Source organism: Myotis davidii, unplaced genomic scaffold (genome assembly GCF_000327345.1).
Source record: "Myotis davidii unplaced genomic scaffold, ASM32734v1 scaffold1409, whole genome shotgun sequence".
NCBI classification, from domain to species: Eukaryota; Metazoa; Chordata; class Mammalia; order Chiroptera; family Vespertilionidae; genus Myotis; species Myotis davidii.
The window spans coordinates 59,720-80,624 of NW_006299605.1; the positions used below are offsets into that span (position 1 = coordinate 59,720).

General features: G+C 36.5%; 1 protein-coding gene across 1 annotated transcript in view; it reads right to left on the reverse strand.

Moving 5' to 3' along the window:
* Positions 1-20,905, reverse strand: part of ABCB7 (ATP binding cassette subfamily B member 7) — a 114,541-nt gene that overhangs the window by 15,225 nt on the left and 78,411 nt on the right. Inside the window, exons 3-11 of the mRNA XM_006775415.2 lie at positions 17,833-17,965; positions 16,481-16,749; positions 15,557-15,645; positions 15,377-15,464; positions 13,696-13,870; positions 12,247-12,404; positions 11,503-11,666; positions 11,216-11,345; positions 8,035-8,206 (exon numbers count right to left, since the gene is read on the reverse strand). Coding sequence (XP_006775478.1) covers positions 8,035-8,206; positions 11,216-11,345; positions 11,503-11,666; positions 12,247-12,404; positions 13,696-13,870; positions 15,377-15,464; positions 15,557-15,645; positions 16,481-16,749; positions 17,833-17,965 — 1,378 coding nt within the window. The remainder of the gene's footprint in view (positions 1-8,034; positions 8,207-11,215; positions 11,346-11,502; positions 11,667-12,246; positions 12,405-13,695; positions 13,871-15,376; positions 15,465-15,556; positions 15,646-16,480; positions 16,750-17,832; positions 17,966-20,905) is intronic.

The window sequence follows — 20,905 nt, forward strand, 5'->3', positions numbered from 1 at the left end:
GCCCAGTCCCTCCCATTCTTTCTGCTTTTGGGTTCAGTTGCATATTACCCTGTTACAATATAGGATAGAGGCCCGGTGCTCGGGTGGGGGCTGGCTGGTTTCCCCTGAAGGGTGATCCAGATCGGGGTGGGGGTCCCCATTGGGGTGCCTGGCGAGCCTGGATGAGGGGCTGATTGCTGTTTGCAGTCTGGTTAAGCCCCCCAGCGGGGACCCTCACCCCATGAGGGTGTGGCCAGCCTGAGTGAGGGGCTACTGGCTGTTTGCAGGCTGGTCACATCCCCTTCAGGGTGGGGGGTCCTGCTGAGGTGCCTGGCCACTCTGGGTGAGGGGTTGATGACTGTTTTCAGGCTGGCCAAGCCCCCCAGCAGGGTCCCTAACCCCATCAGGGTGTGGCCATACTGGGTGAGGGGCTGATGGCTGTTTGCAGGCTGTCCACGGCCCCCAGCCACCCAAGCTCTTAGTGGATGCGGGCTAGAATCAGGTATCTGGGATTTATTTAACTTCGATAATTGAAACTCTGTAGCCTTGGTCTGGCTCGAAGCCTGGGTTGCCCTTGGCAACCCTAGCTCCCAGCCCCTCCTTGAGCGGAGGCCACACTGGCTGGAAGCAGGTATCTGAGGTTTATTTATCTTCTATAATTGAAACTTTGTAGCCTTGAGCGGAACCCAGGGCCGGCAGGGCAGGCGGAAAGCTTGGCTTCCTCCATCGCTGGGGCAACCCAAGCCTCCTGCTCGCTCCAGCTCCGTGGCTGTGGCCATCTTTGTGACGGATTGAGCGTGTGATGGTTAATTTGTATATTACTCTTTTATTAGATAGGATTATATTGTTTGTGTTGATCTCTGATTAGTGATCTTTGTTGTTACTATTATATTTGTTTTGGGGCACCATGAACTATGCCCATATCAGGCAGTGAATTTAATAAAAAATGTGTTGTTCTGACTGCTGCATTAATCTGCTGTTTGCCTGTCTCTCTCCCTCTCCTTGGACTTCTCTGTTCCCTAAGACATTAACAATATTGAAATTAGGTCAATTAATAACTCTATAATGGCCTTGCAAGTGAAAGGAAGTTTGCACACCTCTCACTTTAAATGAAAAGCCAGCATTTATTAAGCTCAGTGAGGAAGGCATGATAAAGCTGAGACAAGCTGAAATCTAGATTGTGCCAAACAGCCAAATTGTGAATGAAAAGGGAAAGTACTTGTAGAATATTAAAAGCTCTATACCAGTAAACATTATCAATAATAAGAAAATGAAACAGTATAATTGCTAATATGATGAAAAGTTTTAGTGGTCTGTATAGAAAAATCAAATAAACCATGACATTTCCTTAAGCTGAAGCCTAATCCAGAGCAAAGTCCTAACTCTCTTCCAGTCTATATAAAGGCTTAGAGAGGTGAGAAAGCTGCAGAACAAAAGTATGAAGCCAGGAGAGTTTGGTTCATGAGATTTAAGGAAAGAAGCCAACTCCATAACATAAAAATGCAAGGTAAAAGCAAGTGCTGATGTAGAAGCTGCAGCAACTTATCCAGAAGATCTAGCTAGGAACATTTATAAAGGTGGCAACACTAAACAACAGGTTTTCAATATATCTGAAACAGTTATATAGTGGAAGAAGCTGTCTAGGACTCTCATAGCTAGAGAGGAGAAGTCAGTGCCTGGCTTCAAAGCTTCAAAGGACAGGCTGAGACTCCTATTAGGGGCTAATGCAACTGGTGATTTTAAGTTGAAGCCAATGCTCATTTACCATCTGCAAATCCTAAGGCCCTTAAGAACTATGCTAAACCTGCTCTGCTGTGTTCTACAAATGGAACAAAGCCAGGCTGACAGTACACATGTTTATAACATGATTTACTGAATATTGTAAGCTCTTTTGAGACCTATTCCACAGGAAAAAAAAAAGATTTCTTTCAAAAATACTGCTCATGACAATGCACCTGGTTACCCAAGAGCTTTGATGGAGATTTACAATGAGATTAATGTTGTTTTCATGCCAGCTAACACAATATCCTTTGTGCAGACCATGGATCAAAGAGTAATTTTGAGTCTCAAGTCTTATTATTTAAGAAATACATTTAGTAAGGATATAGCTGCCATAGATAGTGATTCCTCTGAAGGATCTGGGCAAAGTGAATTGAAAAGCTTCTGGAAAGAATTCACCATTCTAGATGCCATTAAGAACATTCATCATTCATGGGAAGAGGTCAAAATATCAACATTAACAGGAGGTTGGAAGAAGCTGATTCCAAATCTCATGGATGACTTTGAGGGGTTCAAGACTTCAGTGGAAGAAGTCTGCAGATGTGGTGGAAATAGTAAGAGAACTAGAATTAAAAGTGGAGCCCAAAGATGTGACTGAATTTCTGCAATCTCAAAATAAACTTGTAATGGATGGGGAGTTACTTCTTATGGATAAGTACAGAAAGTGGTTTCTTGAGATAGAGTCTACAGCTGGTGAAGATGCTGTGAAGATTGTTGAAGTAATGACAAAAGATTTAGAATATTTTATAAACTTAGTTCATAAAGCAGCAGCAGGGTTTGAGAGGACTGGCTCCAATTTGAAAGAAGATCTGTGGGTAAAATGCTATCAAACATCATCACATGCCACAGAGAAATGGTTTGTGAAAGAGTCAATTGATGAGACACACTTCATTATCTTATCTTAAGAAATTGCCAGAACCACCCCAACCTTCAGCAATAACCAACCCTGAGCAGCCAGCAGCTGTCAACATCAAGGTAAGACCCTCTACCTTGGCCACACCGCCAAGACTGGGAGTCATAGCAGTTCTATCTAAAACAAAGAAACAAACATAAAGAGATAGCCAAAATGGGGAAACAAAGAAACAGGACCCTAATGAAAGAACAGGAGTAATCCTCAGAAAAAGAGCTAAATGAGTTGGAGGCAAGCAATTTATCAGAAATAGAGCTCAAAATAATGGTTATAAGGATGCTCGACAGAAAAAAAAAAGATAGAAAGAAAAGGACATAAAAACCATGAAAAATAATCAAATGGAATAAAAAAAGACCCCAGCCCTAGCTGGGTTGGCTCAGTGGATAGAGCGTCAGCCTGTGGGCTGAAAGGGCCCGGGTTCGATTCCAGTCAAGGGCATATGCCCGGGTTGCGGGCTTGATCCCCAGTATGGGGCATGCAGAAGGCAGCCAATTAATGATTCTCTCTCATCATTGATGTTGCTCTCTCTCCTTCTCCCTTCCTCTCTGAAACAATATATATATCCATCCCCAAATAGCCACAACAATCTTGACAAAGAAGAGCAAAGTTGGAGGTATCACAATACTGGATATCAAACTATACTACAAGGCCATTATAATCAAAAGAGTCTGGTACTGGCAAAAAAAAAACAAAAAAACCAGGCATATAGACAAAAGAAACAGAACAGAGAGCCCAGAAACTAACCTATGCCTCTATGGACAATTAATATTTGACAAAGGAGGCAAGAGTAGTCAGTCTCCTCAATAAATGGTGCTGGGAAAATTGGAAAGTTACATGCAAAAAAATGACAGTAGACCACTAACTAACTTACACTATACATAAGAATAAACTCAAAGTGGAAAAAAGACTTAAATTGTGAAACAGTTGTGAAACAATAAAAATCCTTTAAGAAAATATAGGCAGCAAAATCTCAGACATCTCTCGTAGCAAGATGTTTACAGATACATCTCCTAGGGCAAAGGAAACTAAGGATAAAATAAACAAATGGCACTACATCAAAATAAAAAGCTTAATTTGCCAATGATGTCTGATAAGGGGTTAATTTCCAAAATATATAAAGAACTCCTACAACTCAACACCAGGAAGACGCACAATAAAATTAAGAACTGGGCATAGGAAGTGAATAGACACTTCTCCAAAGAGAACATACAAATGAAAAAATGCTCACTGTCATTAAACATTAGAGAGATGCAAATTAAACCATAAAGACATAGCACCTCACACCTGTCAGAATGGATATCATCAATAAATCAACAAACAACAAGTTCTGAGGAGGATGTGGAGAAAAGGGAACCCTAGTGTACTATTGGTGGGGAATGCAGAATGGTGCAGCCACTGAGGAAAATTTTATGGCGTTTCCTCAAAAAATTAAAAGTGAAGCTACTTTATGATCCAGTAATCTCACTTCTGGAGAGATATCCTAAGAATTCTGAAACACCAATCAGAAAGAATATATGCACCCCTATCATGCAGCAATATTTTAAAATAGCCAAGATCTAGAAACAGCCCACCAGTAGAAGAATGGATAAAAAAGCTGTGGAATATTTACACAATGGAATACTATGCAGCTGTCTCAAAGGATATCTTACCCTTTGAGACAGCATGGAGGAACCTGGAGATTATTATGCTAAGTGTAATAAGCCAGTCAGAAAAAAAAGACAAATACCATATGATCTCACTTATATGTGGAATCTAATGAACAAAATAAACTGACAAAATAGAACCAGAGGCATGGTTAGATGGTATAAACTGACAGATAAGAGGGGAGGTGGGTGGTGCAGATGGGATGACAGAAGGTGAAGAGAATGGGTAAAGAACATATATGCATTGCCCATGGACACAGAAAACAATGTGGTGAGGTCCAGAGGTGAGGAGGGCAAGGTCTGGGTAGTGGTGAACAAAGGGGGAGACAATGGGGAACATCTGTAATAATGTCAACAATTTTTAAAAAGTTCCTCCAACCAGCAAAAATTATGACTCGCTGAAGGCTCAAATGGGCATTAGGATTTTTAGCAATAAGATATTTTTAAATTCGCATATATTATTTTTAAGACGTATTTTGTTATATACTTAATAGACTATAATATTATATAATCTTAACTTTTATATGCACTGAAAAACCAAAAAATTTGTAATATTTCATTTTATTGCAGTACTCTGGAGCCAAACCCAAAATATCTCCAAGGTATTCTATATAATAAAGTGGTAATATGCAAATCGACCAAAGAGCACAAGACTGGTCACTATGATGTGCGCTGGCCACCAGAAGGCAGACGCTCAATGCAGGAGCTGGCCCCTGGTGATCAGTGAACTCCAACAGGAGGAGGGCTGCTCAGGCACAAGCTTGGCTAACGGCTGGCAAGCGCAGCAGCCTGTCTCCATGGCAGTGCTAAGGATGTCCAACTGCAGTTTTGCCCCACTCCCTGGGGAAAGCAGGCCTAAGTTGTCAGTTGGACATCCCCCGAGGGCTCCCAGACTGCGAAAGGGTGTAGGTAGGGCTGGGGGGACCCCCCCCCCCAGTGCATGAATGTCATGCACTGAGACTTTAGTATCTATATAAAAGGTGGTACTTTACTTAATATGCCTCTTTTGGCTTCTTTTCTTGTCAGTTATCTATTAATTTATTAATATCTGAAAAAATATTTTTCAGCTTCAGTAACCTCTTCAGAAAACAAGTTCCACCTTTTTATTATCTGGTACACCAAGTATATTTGTTCTGCAATTTCTTTTCTTCAACATATAAAAGGACTCCTTATATCTAATATTAATGCCTAAGTATATATTCATACTATCTGCACTCCTCCCCATTTCATAAGATCAAAATTTCCCTATCAAAGCAAACACCATGACAGAACTCTCTGCTGATCCACCTAGTAACTCAGCAACAGAAAGCTCCTAAAAGAAGCAGACACTCAGCAGAAGGATTCTTTTTGTTGTTTCTTTAATTTGAGGTTTTTAATTAAATTCATTGGGTGACATTGGTTAATAAAATTATATAGGTTTCAAGTGTACAATTCTATAATACATCATCTATATATTACATTGTGTATTCACCAATGAATGTTTTTGATGTGCCTCCCAAATTTCAAATGGAAACCAACCCAATTGTGATTTTATTGAATATAATTTTGGAACGTGAAGAAGAGCATTTGTTTATCTCTACCAGAATTATGAGCATAGATGCCAATTAATACACTGCTCATTTTGAGATGTCTGGTTGTAAGGCGATGGGTATCAGGTAAAAATAACATTTCTTTAGCCATCCCTACTCTCAAAGGTATGCTGAGAGGGAAAATAAAGGATTGGAAAATGCAATGTGGCATAGTCATCTGAGTCAAAGTCATAAGTTGAGGAAGGAAGCCCATATTATGTGACAAATTGGGAATTTCCAGAGTCAGCCAAATGGAAAAAATAATCTGAGTGTGAACTAGTTAATAGGAAATTACTTCTATTAAAAGCAATGGTAAAGTATAAAAGTGAAGTGGAATGATACAGGCACCTTTTATTACTGATTAACGACCAAATAACTATTACAAACCAACTAAGTGTGAAAATAATCTTTGTTTAACATTTTCTAAACCTAGATCAAAACTTTCTAATAGACTAAATTCCTTGAAAGATTGATTTATGCTTCATCTTTTTAACTCTTAAATCATTTAGCATAGTAGATTACAGGTAGTATGTACTTAATCAATGTGATTGAAACCAGTTTGTAACAAAGAGAAATGGGGATATATTAAAATTCATGCATACTATTCTTTATTCCCCTTTTGCCTTACCCCTATCCCTACTCTATAAATTTCCCCCTTAAACTAAATTAGAATCCTATATAATAAAGAGCTAATATGCAAATGGCTGTCACGCCCTTGCACCCTCGCCCCGGTGCTGGAGGACCTGAGGCTGCACCCTCCACCCTGTGGGGCTTGACGGGGATGGGGCCGGCAGGGTCTGGGTCTCGCGCAATTTCGAGGCATGTGCAGGTGGTCCAGGACTTGACTCTGGGTCACGGGACGCACCCCAGATTCTGACAGGAGGGAGATTTTCATATACTTTCATATACATTTTACTAATTTTCTTTCATCTCTGACACTTCTATTATAGAGAAAGGGCAAATAGCAATATTAAAATATTTCCTTTAATTAATCCCCTTTTAATGTGCACAATTTCGTGCACCGGGCCACTAGTGAAGAATAAATGTAAAGGATTTAGTATATGAGTTACATTAATACTTTCAGGCATTAGATATTGTTTTACTCTGGAATTCAAATAATTTGGGGCAAAGAAACATATTTATGGACTTTCCAAAAATCCAGTCCTTTTAGGATAATTCATTATTAAACTTTATCAATCTCATAATTAAACACTTAAATAGAAATGTAGAAGCCCCAAAATTTACTTGACCATTGAATCAAGGAAATGTAAATGAAGATTGCTGTAAGGAAAGTATGGTGTCACCTGGGTACTAGACTTATCAGGGTGATCATTTAATAGGGTATATGAAAGTCTAACCACTGTTATATACATGAAACAAATATATATTGAATGTCAACTATAATTAAAATATAATTTACAAAAAAAGTGTAACAGTTAAGTATATCCTGTACAAGGAAGTCTAAAGTATTCAAAACATTACATAATAATCGAGGAAATTATGATGAGATACACTAGTCACTAGCAAATTATTTCTCTCTACTCTTACTACTTTCCCAGAAGAATAATGAACCTGGCTTTCCTTTAATATTAAGAATATGGGTAATAGCCAAGACCGGTTTGGCTCAGTGGATAGAGCGTCGGCCTGCAGACTGAAAGGTCCCAGGTTCGATTCCGGTCAAGGGCATGTACCTTGGTTGCAGGCACATCCCCAGTAGGAGATGTGCAGGAGGCAGCTGATCGATGTTTCTCTCTCATCGATGTTTCTAACTCTCTATCTCTCTCCCTTCCTCTCTGTAAAAAATCAATAAAATATATTTTTAAAAAAGAATATGGGTAATAAGTTAATACTGATTTTAGCATATATCCATAACTTACTATTAAGCACTTAACGTGTTTGCAGCTGCAAAAGAAAAAAAAGATTTGTATGATTTGAGAACACTTACTTCTGGTATATTAGATTGTTTACAGTGATGGATAGGAGGCTTGGGGACTTTGTCTAAAGCACTTGGATAAGCATTAGTTTTGAATACTGCTACTATATTTTCTAGAAAATGGCTATGACAAATTTGAAGGGAGTATCCAAGTGTGGCGGTGGTCTGTGTGTGTATGTGTGTGTGTGTGTGTGTGGGGGGGCAAATCTAAAATCTGATTACCTGAAAGCTTGAGTCCTCGTTCCCCTACTTGGGTGTCATATCCATGGGGCATTCGAAGAATTGCATCATGGAGTCCAGCTAATTTTGCCACTGCATACACATCCTCAGGTGAAGCTCTGATGTTTCCATATAACAGGTTGTAGTAAATGGTATTATGGAAGAGGACAGCATCCTGGAGCAAGCAGACACACACACACACACACATTTATGTTCATTATAAAGATTATTAAAATAATAGTAAAGACATAAGACTAAAACATGATAACCCCCAACTCACCCCACACATCCCTGCAATCCCATTTCCCTTCCCAGAGATAATCACCATTAACAATTTGCTGTGTATTATTGCTGACTTTTTTCAATCCATTTATAGGCCTAAACATACACCTTTTTTCAACACAAATGGTGACATATTATATGTATTATTTTGCAAATTGCTTTTTTCACTTAACACATCCTGGAGATTGTATATATTAGTAATAGAAACCTACTTCATTCTTTTTAACAGTTGTGTAATACTAAGGGTACATCATAGTTTATCCATTCCTCTATTGATGGACATTAATGTAGTTTCTAAATTTTTGTTACTACAAAGAATGTTGAAATATCATTGTATACATGACTTTGTGCACCCATGTATTTCTTTCTGTAAGAAGGATTCCTATATGTAGACAAAGTTGAAAGGTAATCATATGTTTATCCATTGATAGTATCGCCCTACAGTCTTAAAATGCTGACAAGTAAGTACACATTCCAACCAACAGTGTATAAGGGTGCCAAGTCTCCATATACTCAACAATCCTGGATATTAGTAAGTTTTAGTTGATGCTACTTTAGAAGTAAAATGTGCTTTTGGTTTAAATTAGCATTTCTTAAATTACTAGTGAGGTAGAATATGTCTTTACAAAAACATATGTTTCTCAAAGCTTTTAAATTGAACTTAAAACACAGAAAAAAATATGAAAGTTCACTGCAAACATTCATTTATTATTTCAATTTATCCTGACATAACAAACTAAACCTAATTTAATTAGAGCATCCATCTCCCACTTCTCTTTAAGTCTGCAAATGATTGGAAGGCAATAGTTAGTGAGATGAAATAAAATGACTCCATTAGTTCAAATGAACAAGGATACTCAATTAAAACTTCTTTAACATCATAATCAGAATTTTAGAAATTATTTAAATAATATTCTAATCATTTATATTCCTACTACTAATATAAAATATTATTTTACTAAGTTGGAAATTAAACCAAATGAGCTTAAAGTTCTATAAATAGAAAATACTTATTTTTAAATACTTTATATTCAGAAAAAGTTAAACAAATGCTAACTGGAAACCGTGAAAATACAAAAAATAAGGTAAAATAAAAATGAATTAAATAATCTATAATCTTACCATCCAGCAATAACTACTATTATCCAAAATGTTTCTCCTATCTTTTTTCTCTACTGACATGTATTCATCTAATATTTAAAAACTGGGGATATTATGTTTTGTTTTGGTATCCTCTTTTTCAACAAACTTTGTATCTGAGTATTTTGCCAACACTCAATATTCTTTAAAAACTTGGTATTTACAAATGGATGTATGACATTTGATACTATGATAATTTAACCATCTAATTATTAGACATTTATATTTTTTCTAATTTTGCTATTATAAATACTGCTGTAATGAGTATCTTTGCATATAAAAATCTGTTCGCATCTATTAATTTCCTTACTAAAACTTCCTAGGGGCAGAATTATTGGAATAAAGTATGTGAGTATATTTCAGGGTCTTGATATATATTGCCAATTTGCTCATCAGGAAAGCTGTATACTTTCACCAGCAAAACAAGAGACTGGCCATTTAATTCATAGCCCTGACCAAACTGGATACCATAAATTTTAAAATCCTTGACAATCTGGTAAGTAAAAAATGGCATCCCATGCTTGATTTAATTTATATTGCTAAGGCCTCCAATGAGGATGAACATCTCCTCTTTCTTTTATTGACCACATATATTAATCCTTAATGAATAAAATGTTTTATTTTTCAAGAGAATGGCTGGAATCTAGTTATACATAGTTATATGGATGAGGACAATGAGCCCTAAGTAGGCACAGCTCATAATTCAGTTTACTTAATATACAGTTTAAGTCAGTGTTTTCCAACATATAGTCTATGAATATCTGTAACAGAATCACCTAGGTGGCATATTAAAAAATATGGGTTTCTCAGCCCCATACTGCAATCCTAAATGAGAACCAAGGTGTATGAGAGAGCGAGTTGGTATTTCAAAAATCTCCCTAGGAAATTCATGTACACTAACATTTGGGATTCTCAGTGAAAGGGAGGACAAAGCAGAATGGAATGTATCAGATCACTTGGGGACCTTTTACAAGTTACACATACCTGTCTGATCCCTTTTCTACAGTTCTCCCACGGAATCTGATTCTGATTCTAGGCTGCAACTTATTCCCAGGTCTCTCTATTGGCTTTCAGCATAAGAAAAATTCACATCCTATAAAAGCTATCTCCTTCTTGTCTTCTAGACTCTTACTCTGGCTTTACATTACTCCTCCAACCCTCCACCCCAAAGTCATTCAGCAAATACTTGTTAAATGCTTACTATGGGTCAGGAATTGTGCTTGGTACTGAAGGGACAATGGTGAACAAGGCAGACAAACTTGAAGTTGGCAGCCAAACTGCTTTGTAATTTTTATAAATTTACTATATCTAAAACTGTTCAAAATTACAATAATAATTTTCACTTCCTGAACAATTGTATAATGAACACTGTGCTTGGTGCTTTACATGTATTATCTCTAATCTATAATAATTCTATCCTATAAGAGAAATAGTATCCTTGTTTTATAGATGAGGAAACTGAGGCCAAAACCACAGAATTTATAAGGGTTAGAGCTGGAGTTAGAATCAGGTTCTGTTTGATACCAGTGTTGGCTCTTTCCTCTATATTACTCTGTCTTTCTAAGGCTTAAAAAAAATCGTTCCTTCGTGTAGACTTTCCATTCACTTTTTTTCAGTCTTTTTGGTAACAGAATTTGACCTACAGGGCTTAATGTTTCCTAACTAGAACATATTGACTCCTTGGATACAAATTATTCTAATAAAAGAGCCACCAACCCAATAAATCTCGCCCCCAAGTAGTTTTCTTCTTTCATTTAAATACCTGAGGCACTACTCCCACTGCTCTCCGAAGGCTCTCCAGACTCACATCTTGTATATTTTGACCAGCAAGGTAAATGTTACCCTTTTGAGGCTCATAGAAGCGAAACAACAGCCTCACTATTGTGCTTTTCCTGAAATTAGAGATAAGGAAGGTTATTTAGCTCCTAATGACATTAGGAAACCCCTGTTTTAAACAACAGTATTCATTCTATCTTGATAAAGAAAAAATATTATATTAGGAATCATTAATCAATGATGTAGAATTTTATAAATAACTAAATTACCCACCCTGACCCACTACCTCCTACAATGGCCACTTTCTTTCCTGCAGGGACTTCAAAAGATATTCCACTAAGAACTTTCTGCCCCTCAATGTATTCAAAATGCACATTATCAAAGGCCACCGTAGCTGTCTGTGGTGTGATCTGAAGGGGAGATGCCATCGCTTTGTCCTAGCAGAGAAGAGAAAAAAACAAAAAACACAAAAACAGCCACTTTAATACTTCCTAGAGCACAACTATGCAGATAATTTTCTAGTTCACGGAGATAAAAAGGAAAATAATGGGAAGAAGGAAGTTTATAAGTACAGTTAGACCACTTCCAAGCATGCTTTTAAAGACTTGCTTTTCACTTTTCACTGCTAAAGTAAAAAATCCTGGATGCTTTAATTTTTCAGTATTTTGGGAGGGAGGTAAAGGGATGCTGGACAGGGGGGTAAGGAAGTAGAGGAAGTAAGAAGAGGCAATTGCACATCGTATAATCATTATTATCAAAAATAAATCAAGTGTAAGTACAAATAATTCCACTTAACAATATTTAGCTTCTAGACATAATATTCTTTGTTAACATTGCAAGGTTTCTAAAGATAGAAGTAAAAACTGTAACGATTTCCTAATAGACATGATAATCTCAATTTCTGCAAAAATGAAATTGGTTTCCTACCATGGTCATGCAAGAATATTCCCCTAGAATAATTCTATTAAAGTGACAAAGCTCACATGCTTTTTTAAAGGTACTAAATAAATTACTTACTTTAATTCGGGAGTCTACCTTGAGTAATGTAAACAAGGTATTCATATCTATGAGTGCTTGTCTAGTTTCTCTATATACAGTTCCCAGAAAGTTCAAGGGTAATGAAAGCTGAAAAAGCAGTCCATTCACCATTACTAGATCTCCAACGGTAAGGGTACCTTAATATGCAATTAACAGAAGAAGAAAAAAAGGTGTTTTAGATGTTATGAACTGTTCCAATTTAAAGTAGAGAAAGTCTATTACTCTGGAATACAGTTCAAAATGTACAAAATAAAAAATGTACAAAATCAGCAACTCTTAGGCCTACTTAAATTTCAAAGCATTTTTAAATTAAATTTATTGGGGTGACATTAGTTAATAAAATATATAGTTTTCAAGTGTACATTTCTATGATATACCATCTATATATTATATATTGCTCTGTATGCCCAATGCCCAAAGTCAAATCTTCTTCCATCACCATATATTTGACGCCCTTTACCCTTTAGTCCAGCGGTTCTCAACCTGTGGGTCACGACCATCGGAAAACAAAAATAGCATATCAGATATTTACATTACAATTCATAACAGTAGCAAAATTATAGTTATGAAGTGGCAACAAAAATAACTTTATGATTGGGGGTCACCACAACATGAGGAATGATATTAAAGGGTCGCGGCATTAGGAAGGTTGAGAACCACTGCTTTAGTCCATAATTTAGGAAGACAGGGCACTTGATATATGCTAAGTAGAATAGGAAAAGTCAACCCATACACTATACATTATACACACAAAAATATGGCTTAAGTGAGAATAAAAACCAAAGGCTGAAAATCTCTCCTTAAGCTAGTTTCTTTGTAATATAAAAAAGAAATTTAAACAAGAGTATATATTAAAAAAATCGGAGCAAATGCATGTCATGACTGAAAATGATAAACCATGTATTAAGGTCACAGTGAATAAATGAATCCTAACTTGAGTGGGCAGGTAACAAAAATGAGGTATAGACATTATTAATTTTTAAAATGTTTTTCAAATGAAAAACTATTAGAAAGGTTAAAAGGTTACTAGTAATTCTAAAGAAAAGATTGCTTGAGTTTTAGTCCTTTGGACTAAAGACTAGTTACATTGATTTTCAGTTCAATAAGAGAAATTAGAAACTTTAGATGCTAAAAAAAATTACTCCTCAAACAATCAGATTACAGGCCCAAAAAATATATAAACAGTAATTCCAACCAATGAGAGAGTCAGTGCTAAAATTGTAGTGCTAAACCAAATGAAGGAAAAAAAAAACATTACTATACAATCAAGAAAACACATTCTGATACACAAAGGAAAGTACTCCAAGGATGTTAAAGCACATTATTGAATATGCTTTATAATGAAGACTACACACATTAATCTCATTAATCTTTATTTATAAAGGTTAAGTAAAACATCCATGAATGTTAAAACCATAGATCCATTACCTGCCACAATTCCCTGACTGGCAAGCACCATTATAGCTGTTAAACCAACACTGAAAATAGCACTTTGACCAAAGTTCAGCATAGCCAGAGTAGAGGTACTTTTCAATGAAGCAGTCTCATATGTCTTCAAAAATCCATCATATCTTTGTGCTTCATAGTTTTCATTATTAAAATACTATAAAAAATATATAAAAATAGTAACTACAAACACGTATATTAGAATTTATTCTCTTAAAGTAATTAATATCTTTTTTATCAGACTTTCATGTACAGAAAAATTTTGTAGTACCCACTCCATTTTATTTATTTATTTTTAAATATATTTTTATTGATTTCAGAGAGCTGAAAAGGGGAGAAAGAGATGGAAACATTGATGAGAGAGAATCATTGATTGGCTACCTCCTGCATGCCCCACACTGGGGATCCAGCCCGCAACCCAGGCATGTGCCCTGACTGGGAATCGAACAGTGACCTTCTGGTTCATAGGTCAACCCTCAAACACTGAGCCACGCTGGTAGGACATACCCATATCTTAAAAAAAGCCATCAAGGGTACTTCATTCACAAACCTTCCCCATATCTCCTGGAACTTTGAGTTGACAGTTGTCATTGTCCCCACTGCAATATGCCTCTTGTACAGTCATTGGCATACTTACTTTAACTTTCTCAGTAGATTAACCCCTTCCCCAACAATTTTTTTGTTAAAAACGTTTCTTTTTCAGACTAATTTTTTTATTTTGGTTCTATATAGTATTTTTGATGCTGGTTATGAAAACAGTTTGTAACTCGTCTTCCTATAAACCATATTTTTTTACCATATTTTCTTAGTATACTCGTCGATGACTGAAAAAGAACATTTTGTGAAAACGAGTATACACGTTTCTGCCGGGGAAGGGGTTAACAAATTCTGGGAGGGTAAGGATTAAATATGAAGCATTCTTTTTTTACACAGAACTTAGTGCTTTGCAAACAAGAGGCATCCTACATAATAAAGAACTAATATGCAAATGGTCATCACGCCCTCATGCCATAATGGCTCAGACACTCAACACTGGGTAGAGAGGAATGGGAACCAGCCAGGCACAAATGAGCTGGCAACAGAGGAATGGGGACCAGCCAGGCACAAATGAGCTGGTGAGAAAGGAATGGAGACCAGCCAGGCTGCGGCACAGGGGCGGGACAAGCTGCCCGCCCTGCAGTCCCGGGCACCTGCAGCTGTGGCCCGGGCAAAGCTGTCCACCCATGGTCCCCTATGGCTGTGGCTGGCACAGGTGAAGCTGGCCCAGATCCTGGGTGCCTATGGCTGGCCAGAGGGAGGGAAATTCAATAATAATTGTAAAATGGAAAAATTAACAAAGAAGCAAAATGAAAGCACTATGATAGGCACTCTGAAGGATAGAGAGCCAAGAACTTACATGCTAAATTCATTAGCTTAGTGTTCATTCTACATCAAAATGCTAACCATACTCATATCACTTTCTGATGGTGTCACAAAAAAATTAATGTGGAAATAAAGGACAATTTCTAAATAAAAGAAAAATAATAAAGGTACTATTATTCTATCACACCTAAAGATACTATCTTAATCTGAAGCTCTAAGCTATAGTAACTATTAAATTAAATGGCAAAACAAATCTTAGCACAATTTAAAGGCTAAGGAAAAGTATAATAAAACATAGTACCTTCACAGTTTCATAATTCAGCAGCGAATCTATGGCAGCATTACCTGCATCATTATCAGCTTTGTTCATTTCTATTCTAAATCTAGTTCTGTAAGACAAAAATTTGCATAGGCATGAAATGTTTGTTAAAGAAGCATAACTAATTTCCAAATCTTGACTGGCCTCTGGGGAATACCTTACCTCCACCGGGTGATGGCAACTGTGAATGCTGTGTATGCACCAAGTGTCCCAAGAGTCACCAATGCAAACTGGGCACCACATTTGTAATACTGAAGAAGGCAAAAGAAGAAAAGAGAAATAGTCACTGTTCTTGTCAAATAGTTTATAATATACAATAACAAATTTTATTCAAAAGATTTTAAAAAATATGTCGGGGAATAAATGAATAATTATTTGGGGAAGAAAGAAAATACCTTAGAAAATCTACTTTAGATAACAAGGGAAGAAAGCCAAACTGCACCGGCCACACTGATGCTACTGTCAAATATTGATAATAATAGTGCAAAAATCCATGAGAGGAATAATATATATTCATTTTAATTTAAAAATATGAAATTGTCTAAAATGTCATGAATGGTGAATAGAAACCCAGATAATTTGAGTATACCAGTCTAAAGTTCTATACAAAAATCTCTGTTAACAATAATTGCAAGCACCAGCTAAATTATTTATCAATGTTTAGAACTAAACAGCTCCTTAAAATAACAATATAAGCCCAGCTGGTATGGCTCAGGAGTTGAGTGTTGACCTATGAACCAGGAGGTCCTGGTTTGATTCCCAGTCAAGGCGCATGCCCGAGTTGTGGGCTCAATCCCCAGTAGGGGGTGTGTAGGAGGCAGTCAATCAATGATTCTCTCTCATCATTGATGTTTCTATATCTCTCTCCTTTTCCCTTCCTCTCTGAAATCAAATAAGAAAAATAACATGATAAAGACTTTGGACAGTCCCTTGAAGCTTGTAGTAAATAATTTAATATATGCATAATTCTCTAGCATCACGGTATTGTGCTTTCAAACCATAGACACACAATACCACAATAACTTCAAGTATTAAATAGCTACTAATGAGAAATTAAAAGCTTGTTATGAAAAATGTTTTACTTACCAAAATACCGCTGACAAGAGTGACCTCAAACATAATGGGAAGAAGATTAAATACTAAAGCACTCAGAACAAAACTGATACCCCTTGTCCCTCTGTCGATAGCCTTTGATAAAGCTCCGGTCTGTCTGCTGAGGTGGAAAGCCAGATCCAGGTTGTGAAGATGGAGAAAGACATTTTTGGCTATTCTTCGTATTGAATTTTGGGCTACCTTGCCAAATACTGCATTACGAACTTCATTAAAAAAGGCAGCTCCAGCTCTTGATACACCATCTAACAATACAGTCAAAAGAAAATATGGGGCATAAAAACATTAGAATCCTAGGAATGTAAAAATGATAAAGGCCCAAAAGTATTTGTATAATGAATGAATTCATCACTGAATACTTACACTAAAAGAAATCTAAAAAGCATCTAGTTTAGTGAGTACCAATCTTTCCACCACCATGGATCCCTTTCAATGATATTCTCCCTATATGCCTCAGGTGTTGAAAGATTTTTCTTCAACTAGATATTTTTAATACACAATAGCCCATATGGCCTTATTGTAGATAAATACACAGTATCTGCTGAGTTTTTTGATCTGATTAAATTCTCCCAAATAACAATTGATGAAATTGAGATACTGAAAAATCAACTTCATGGACTAAAGCAGGGATGGGGAGTATTTGGCCTGTGGGCCACAAAATCATTTGGTCTGGTCCTCCCAAGGCATTAAGGGTGAGTTAATTAAATGTTTGACCAAATATAGCAGGCTAAATTTAAGCTGATAATTTTGTATGGCTTGCAAATGATTTTATAAATATCCAAATGGCCCTTGGCAGAAAAAAGGTTCCCACCCTTGGACTAAAGCATGGCCCCATTCAAGTCTCCTAAGTCTCATAAAATGTCCTTTCTAATGCATGGGCACACAAAGCATCATATTCTCTGCTTTACATATTCTTTGTGTCATGGCTATTGGATATAATTTAATAAAGCATTAATGCACAATAATTAATCATTATTTAGCTATTTCCTATTTAACTGCTAATAAAAACAACATCAAGAAACTAGCTTGCCTCACTCTTTAAAGGTATATTACAAGAAGCCTATTAGAAGTGGTTGCTATAATTTTAATGTCTCATTTCATATTACTGTTTTCTAGAACTTGGAGAATGAGACTATTATTAACAGAATTTTTGGAAAATATATGATACAAAGAATTTTTAAAACCACATATCAAAAAAATCTCACATAAAACAATACATATAAAAAATGCTAAATTGTGTTTGTAGTGAAAAGGTCATCTGCTCAAACATGATGAAACCCTCTTGAAGAAAGTCAACACCTGTAGACAAATCAAAGAATCATACATACAGCCAATCAGAACTGCCGTTGCCATGGTTGCAACTGTATTTGGTGCATCACTCAGGTTCAGCATATTTCCTGACATCTGGTTGAGGTTGTCTACAGCATATTTAAACATGAAAGGAACCACAATATTCATGGCCTAAAAACATAAAAGTAGCAATTACCCATCATATGAAAATATCCTATATAATAAAAGGCTAATATGCAAATCAACCGAATGGCAGAATGACCGGTTGCTATGATGTGCACTGACCACCAGGGGGCAGACACTCAATATAGGTGCTCCTTTTGTGGGCTAAGCCAGAAGCTGGGCTCATGGCTGGCAAGTGCAGAGGTGGTGGTGGGAGACTCTCCCGCCTCCGTGGCAGAGCTAAAGACTTCTCGAAGGATTTCTACCTGCCAGCTTAAACCTGCTCCCCATGGCAGGCAGACATCCCCCGAGGGGGTCTGGGACTATGAGAGAGCACAGGCTGGGCTGAAGCATGCGCACCCCCCTCCCCCGCATGAATGTCATGCACTGGGCCTCGAGTTTATTTATAAAAGTATAAATATTTACCTTAAATTAACCATATTAACCATTTCAAGTATTGGAGTGATTTTCCCAGTTTATAAAGATAAAATCTTTGGCATTAGAAGAGCTGTCATTTCAGGATTTCTACCTTACACTGACCGCCATGTTAACGTTAATTTATAACCTACGTGCATTAGTCAATTGCTCCTGCCTGATCATAAAATCTTACCTGATCATTCACTAAAAAAAGATCTCTCCATTATCTGATATCCTACAGAGCTCATGGCACTTGTGGCAAATTGCCTTATAGTTATTTGTGTATATATTTTTCTTTCCTACTTTGAAAGAATATGGTCTGTATCATATTTCTCTTTCTGCCCTACCCATGTTGGTCTGTATCATATTTCTCTTTCTGCCCTACCCATGTTGAACACAATGCTTCGTATATAAAGGGAATATAATACATGCATATAAAATTATTCATTCCCCAAAATAATGGTAAAACTGAAATTATATAGCAAAGAGGATCTCAAAAGCAAATAAATTACTATCATGTGTGGCTGATTCACCATTGGAACACCAAATAACAGTGATAGACCTACTTGCCCCATAAAGATTCCTTTGCTCCAACACATACAAAATAAAACCACTAAATAACAAACTAACTTTCAAAACTAATCTATTTCTCCACAAGAATATCCCACAATAAATGAAAATTAGGAATATAATGTTTTCATATATTAAGGGCAAACATTCAACCACTCACATTTCTATGCAAAGTTATAGTATCAAAAACAACAACCTTCATTTAGAAACATGAAGTTTATTAAACTGCCTAAGTTTTATTTGAAGAAATTAAATTCATATACATTAATAACATGTGAAAACAATTGTATAAGCATTGACGAAAACAATGAAAACCCAGATCTTGTTAATATTTTATTATTATGTCTTTCATTTTTGTTAAACATAAAGAATTTTTTATCAACAAGCCTGAATTTACCTACAACTGTCAGGAGCTATGTAAATCAAGATTGCAAACTAAGGTACACAAGTGTCTTAGTAACCAAGCAATATCATTAAAATACACAGCAAATATTGGGTTACTTTTAAGAATGTAACACTATGGGATCAATTGCTTAAATCTTTCAAGATTTCTAACTTCCAAAATATAATCTAATGGGATAGCAGGTTACTTCTCAATTGTGATTTCCATATAACCATATAACCTCAGGCTCTTGCTTTTGCTTATAATGGTCTCCCACCTGATTTACCTCTCCAGACCTCTCCATTCTTCAAAACCTACTTTGAATCCCATTCCTATCATAATGCCTTCTCTGACAACCACAGCCTACTTGGCACTTACCATTTTCCAACTCCTCTTTTTTGTAGATTATACCTCAATATTTATCATTTTTAGTACATATTTATCATTCACTTTGTCTATAGGTGCATGAATATACTACCATCTCAACCTCAATGACTTTTTGTAGCAAAAAAACCCCCACACAAAACATTTTGTGAACAACAACTATGTGAGTTGGATACGGTGTTAGGCACCTTTCACAAATAGTTGAATGAAAACAATTCTATAAAACAGGTATTATGCCTACAATTGAGAAAATGCAGATCTGGTAAGCAGCAGAACTGGGATTAAAATCCAGGTCTGACTTGAAATTCTATTATACCATAGCCATATTAGCAGTATATAAGGTAGAAACTGTATTTTACTACTTTTTTACCCTGAAATGGATGCTCTCAAACAGCTATAGTTGTAAAATATGGTATAAGTAATTTGGATAAATTTGAGCAGATTCAGGTTTTCCATATAATATAGCCACATCCCCTCATTTGCATTTCAATATACTTGAGTGAGAAATAAAGTGATAATTACAGCTAGCAGATAATTCTCATAACTCACAGCCTTACTATATTGTGCTGTTAACTAGACTAGAGAACTCAGTTTTCCCATTTTAAAATGTGTATTCATGTATGTGTGTGTGGTTTGAATCATGTATATGATTCTACGCAATGTTATCTCAGGTTCAGATCTATGTACACAATCAAGATGCAGAACTATCCCATTACCACAAAAGAACTCCCTTGTATTACCTCTTTTATATTCACTCCCATTTCACCTTGCCTCAATCCAGTCCCTGTCTTCTGGGAATCACCAATCTGTTCATAATCTCTATAATTCAGTGATTTTAAGAATATTATATACATGAAATCATAATAGTATGTAACCTTTTGAAATTGGCTTTTCACTCAGCATAATATCCTTGAGGATCACTGAAGATGATGCATGTATCAAGAACTTATCATCCTATCTAATAAAAGAGAAACATGGTAATTAGCCATACGTCTGCTACCCTACCCATTGGCTAATCAGGTCGATATGCAAATTAACTGCCAGCCAAGATGGCGGCTGGCAGCCAGGCTACTGACACCAACAGGAGGGCTTGCTTGCCTCAGTGACAGAGGAAACCAACGTTCCCCACCTGCACCTGCGGCTGCAGGCCTCTGTGACTACAGTTTAAGAAACTATGTAACAAATACTACCTGACT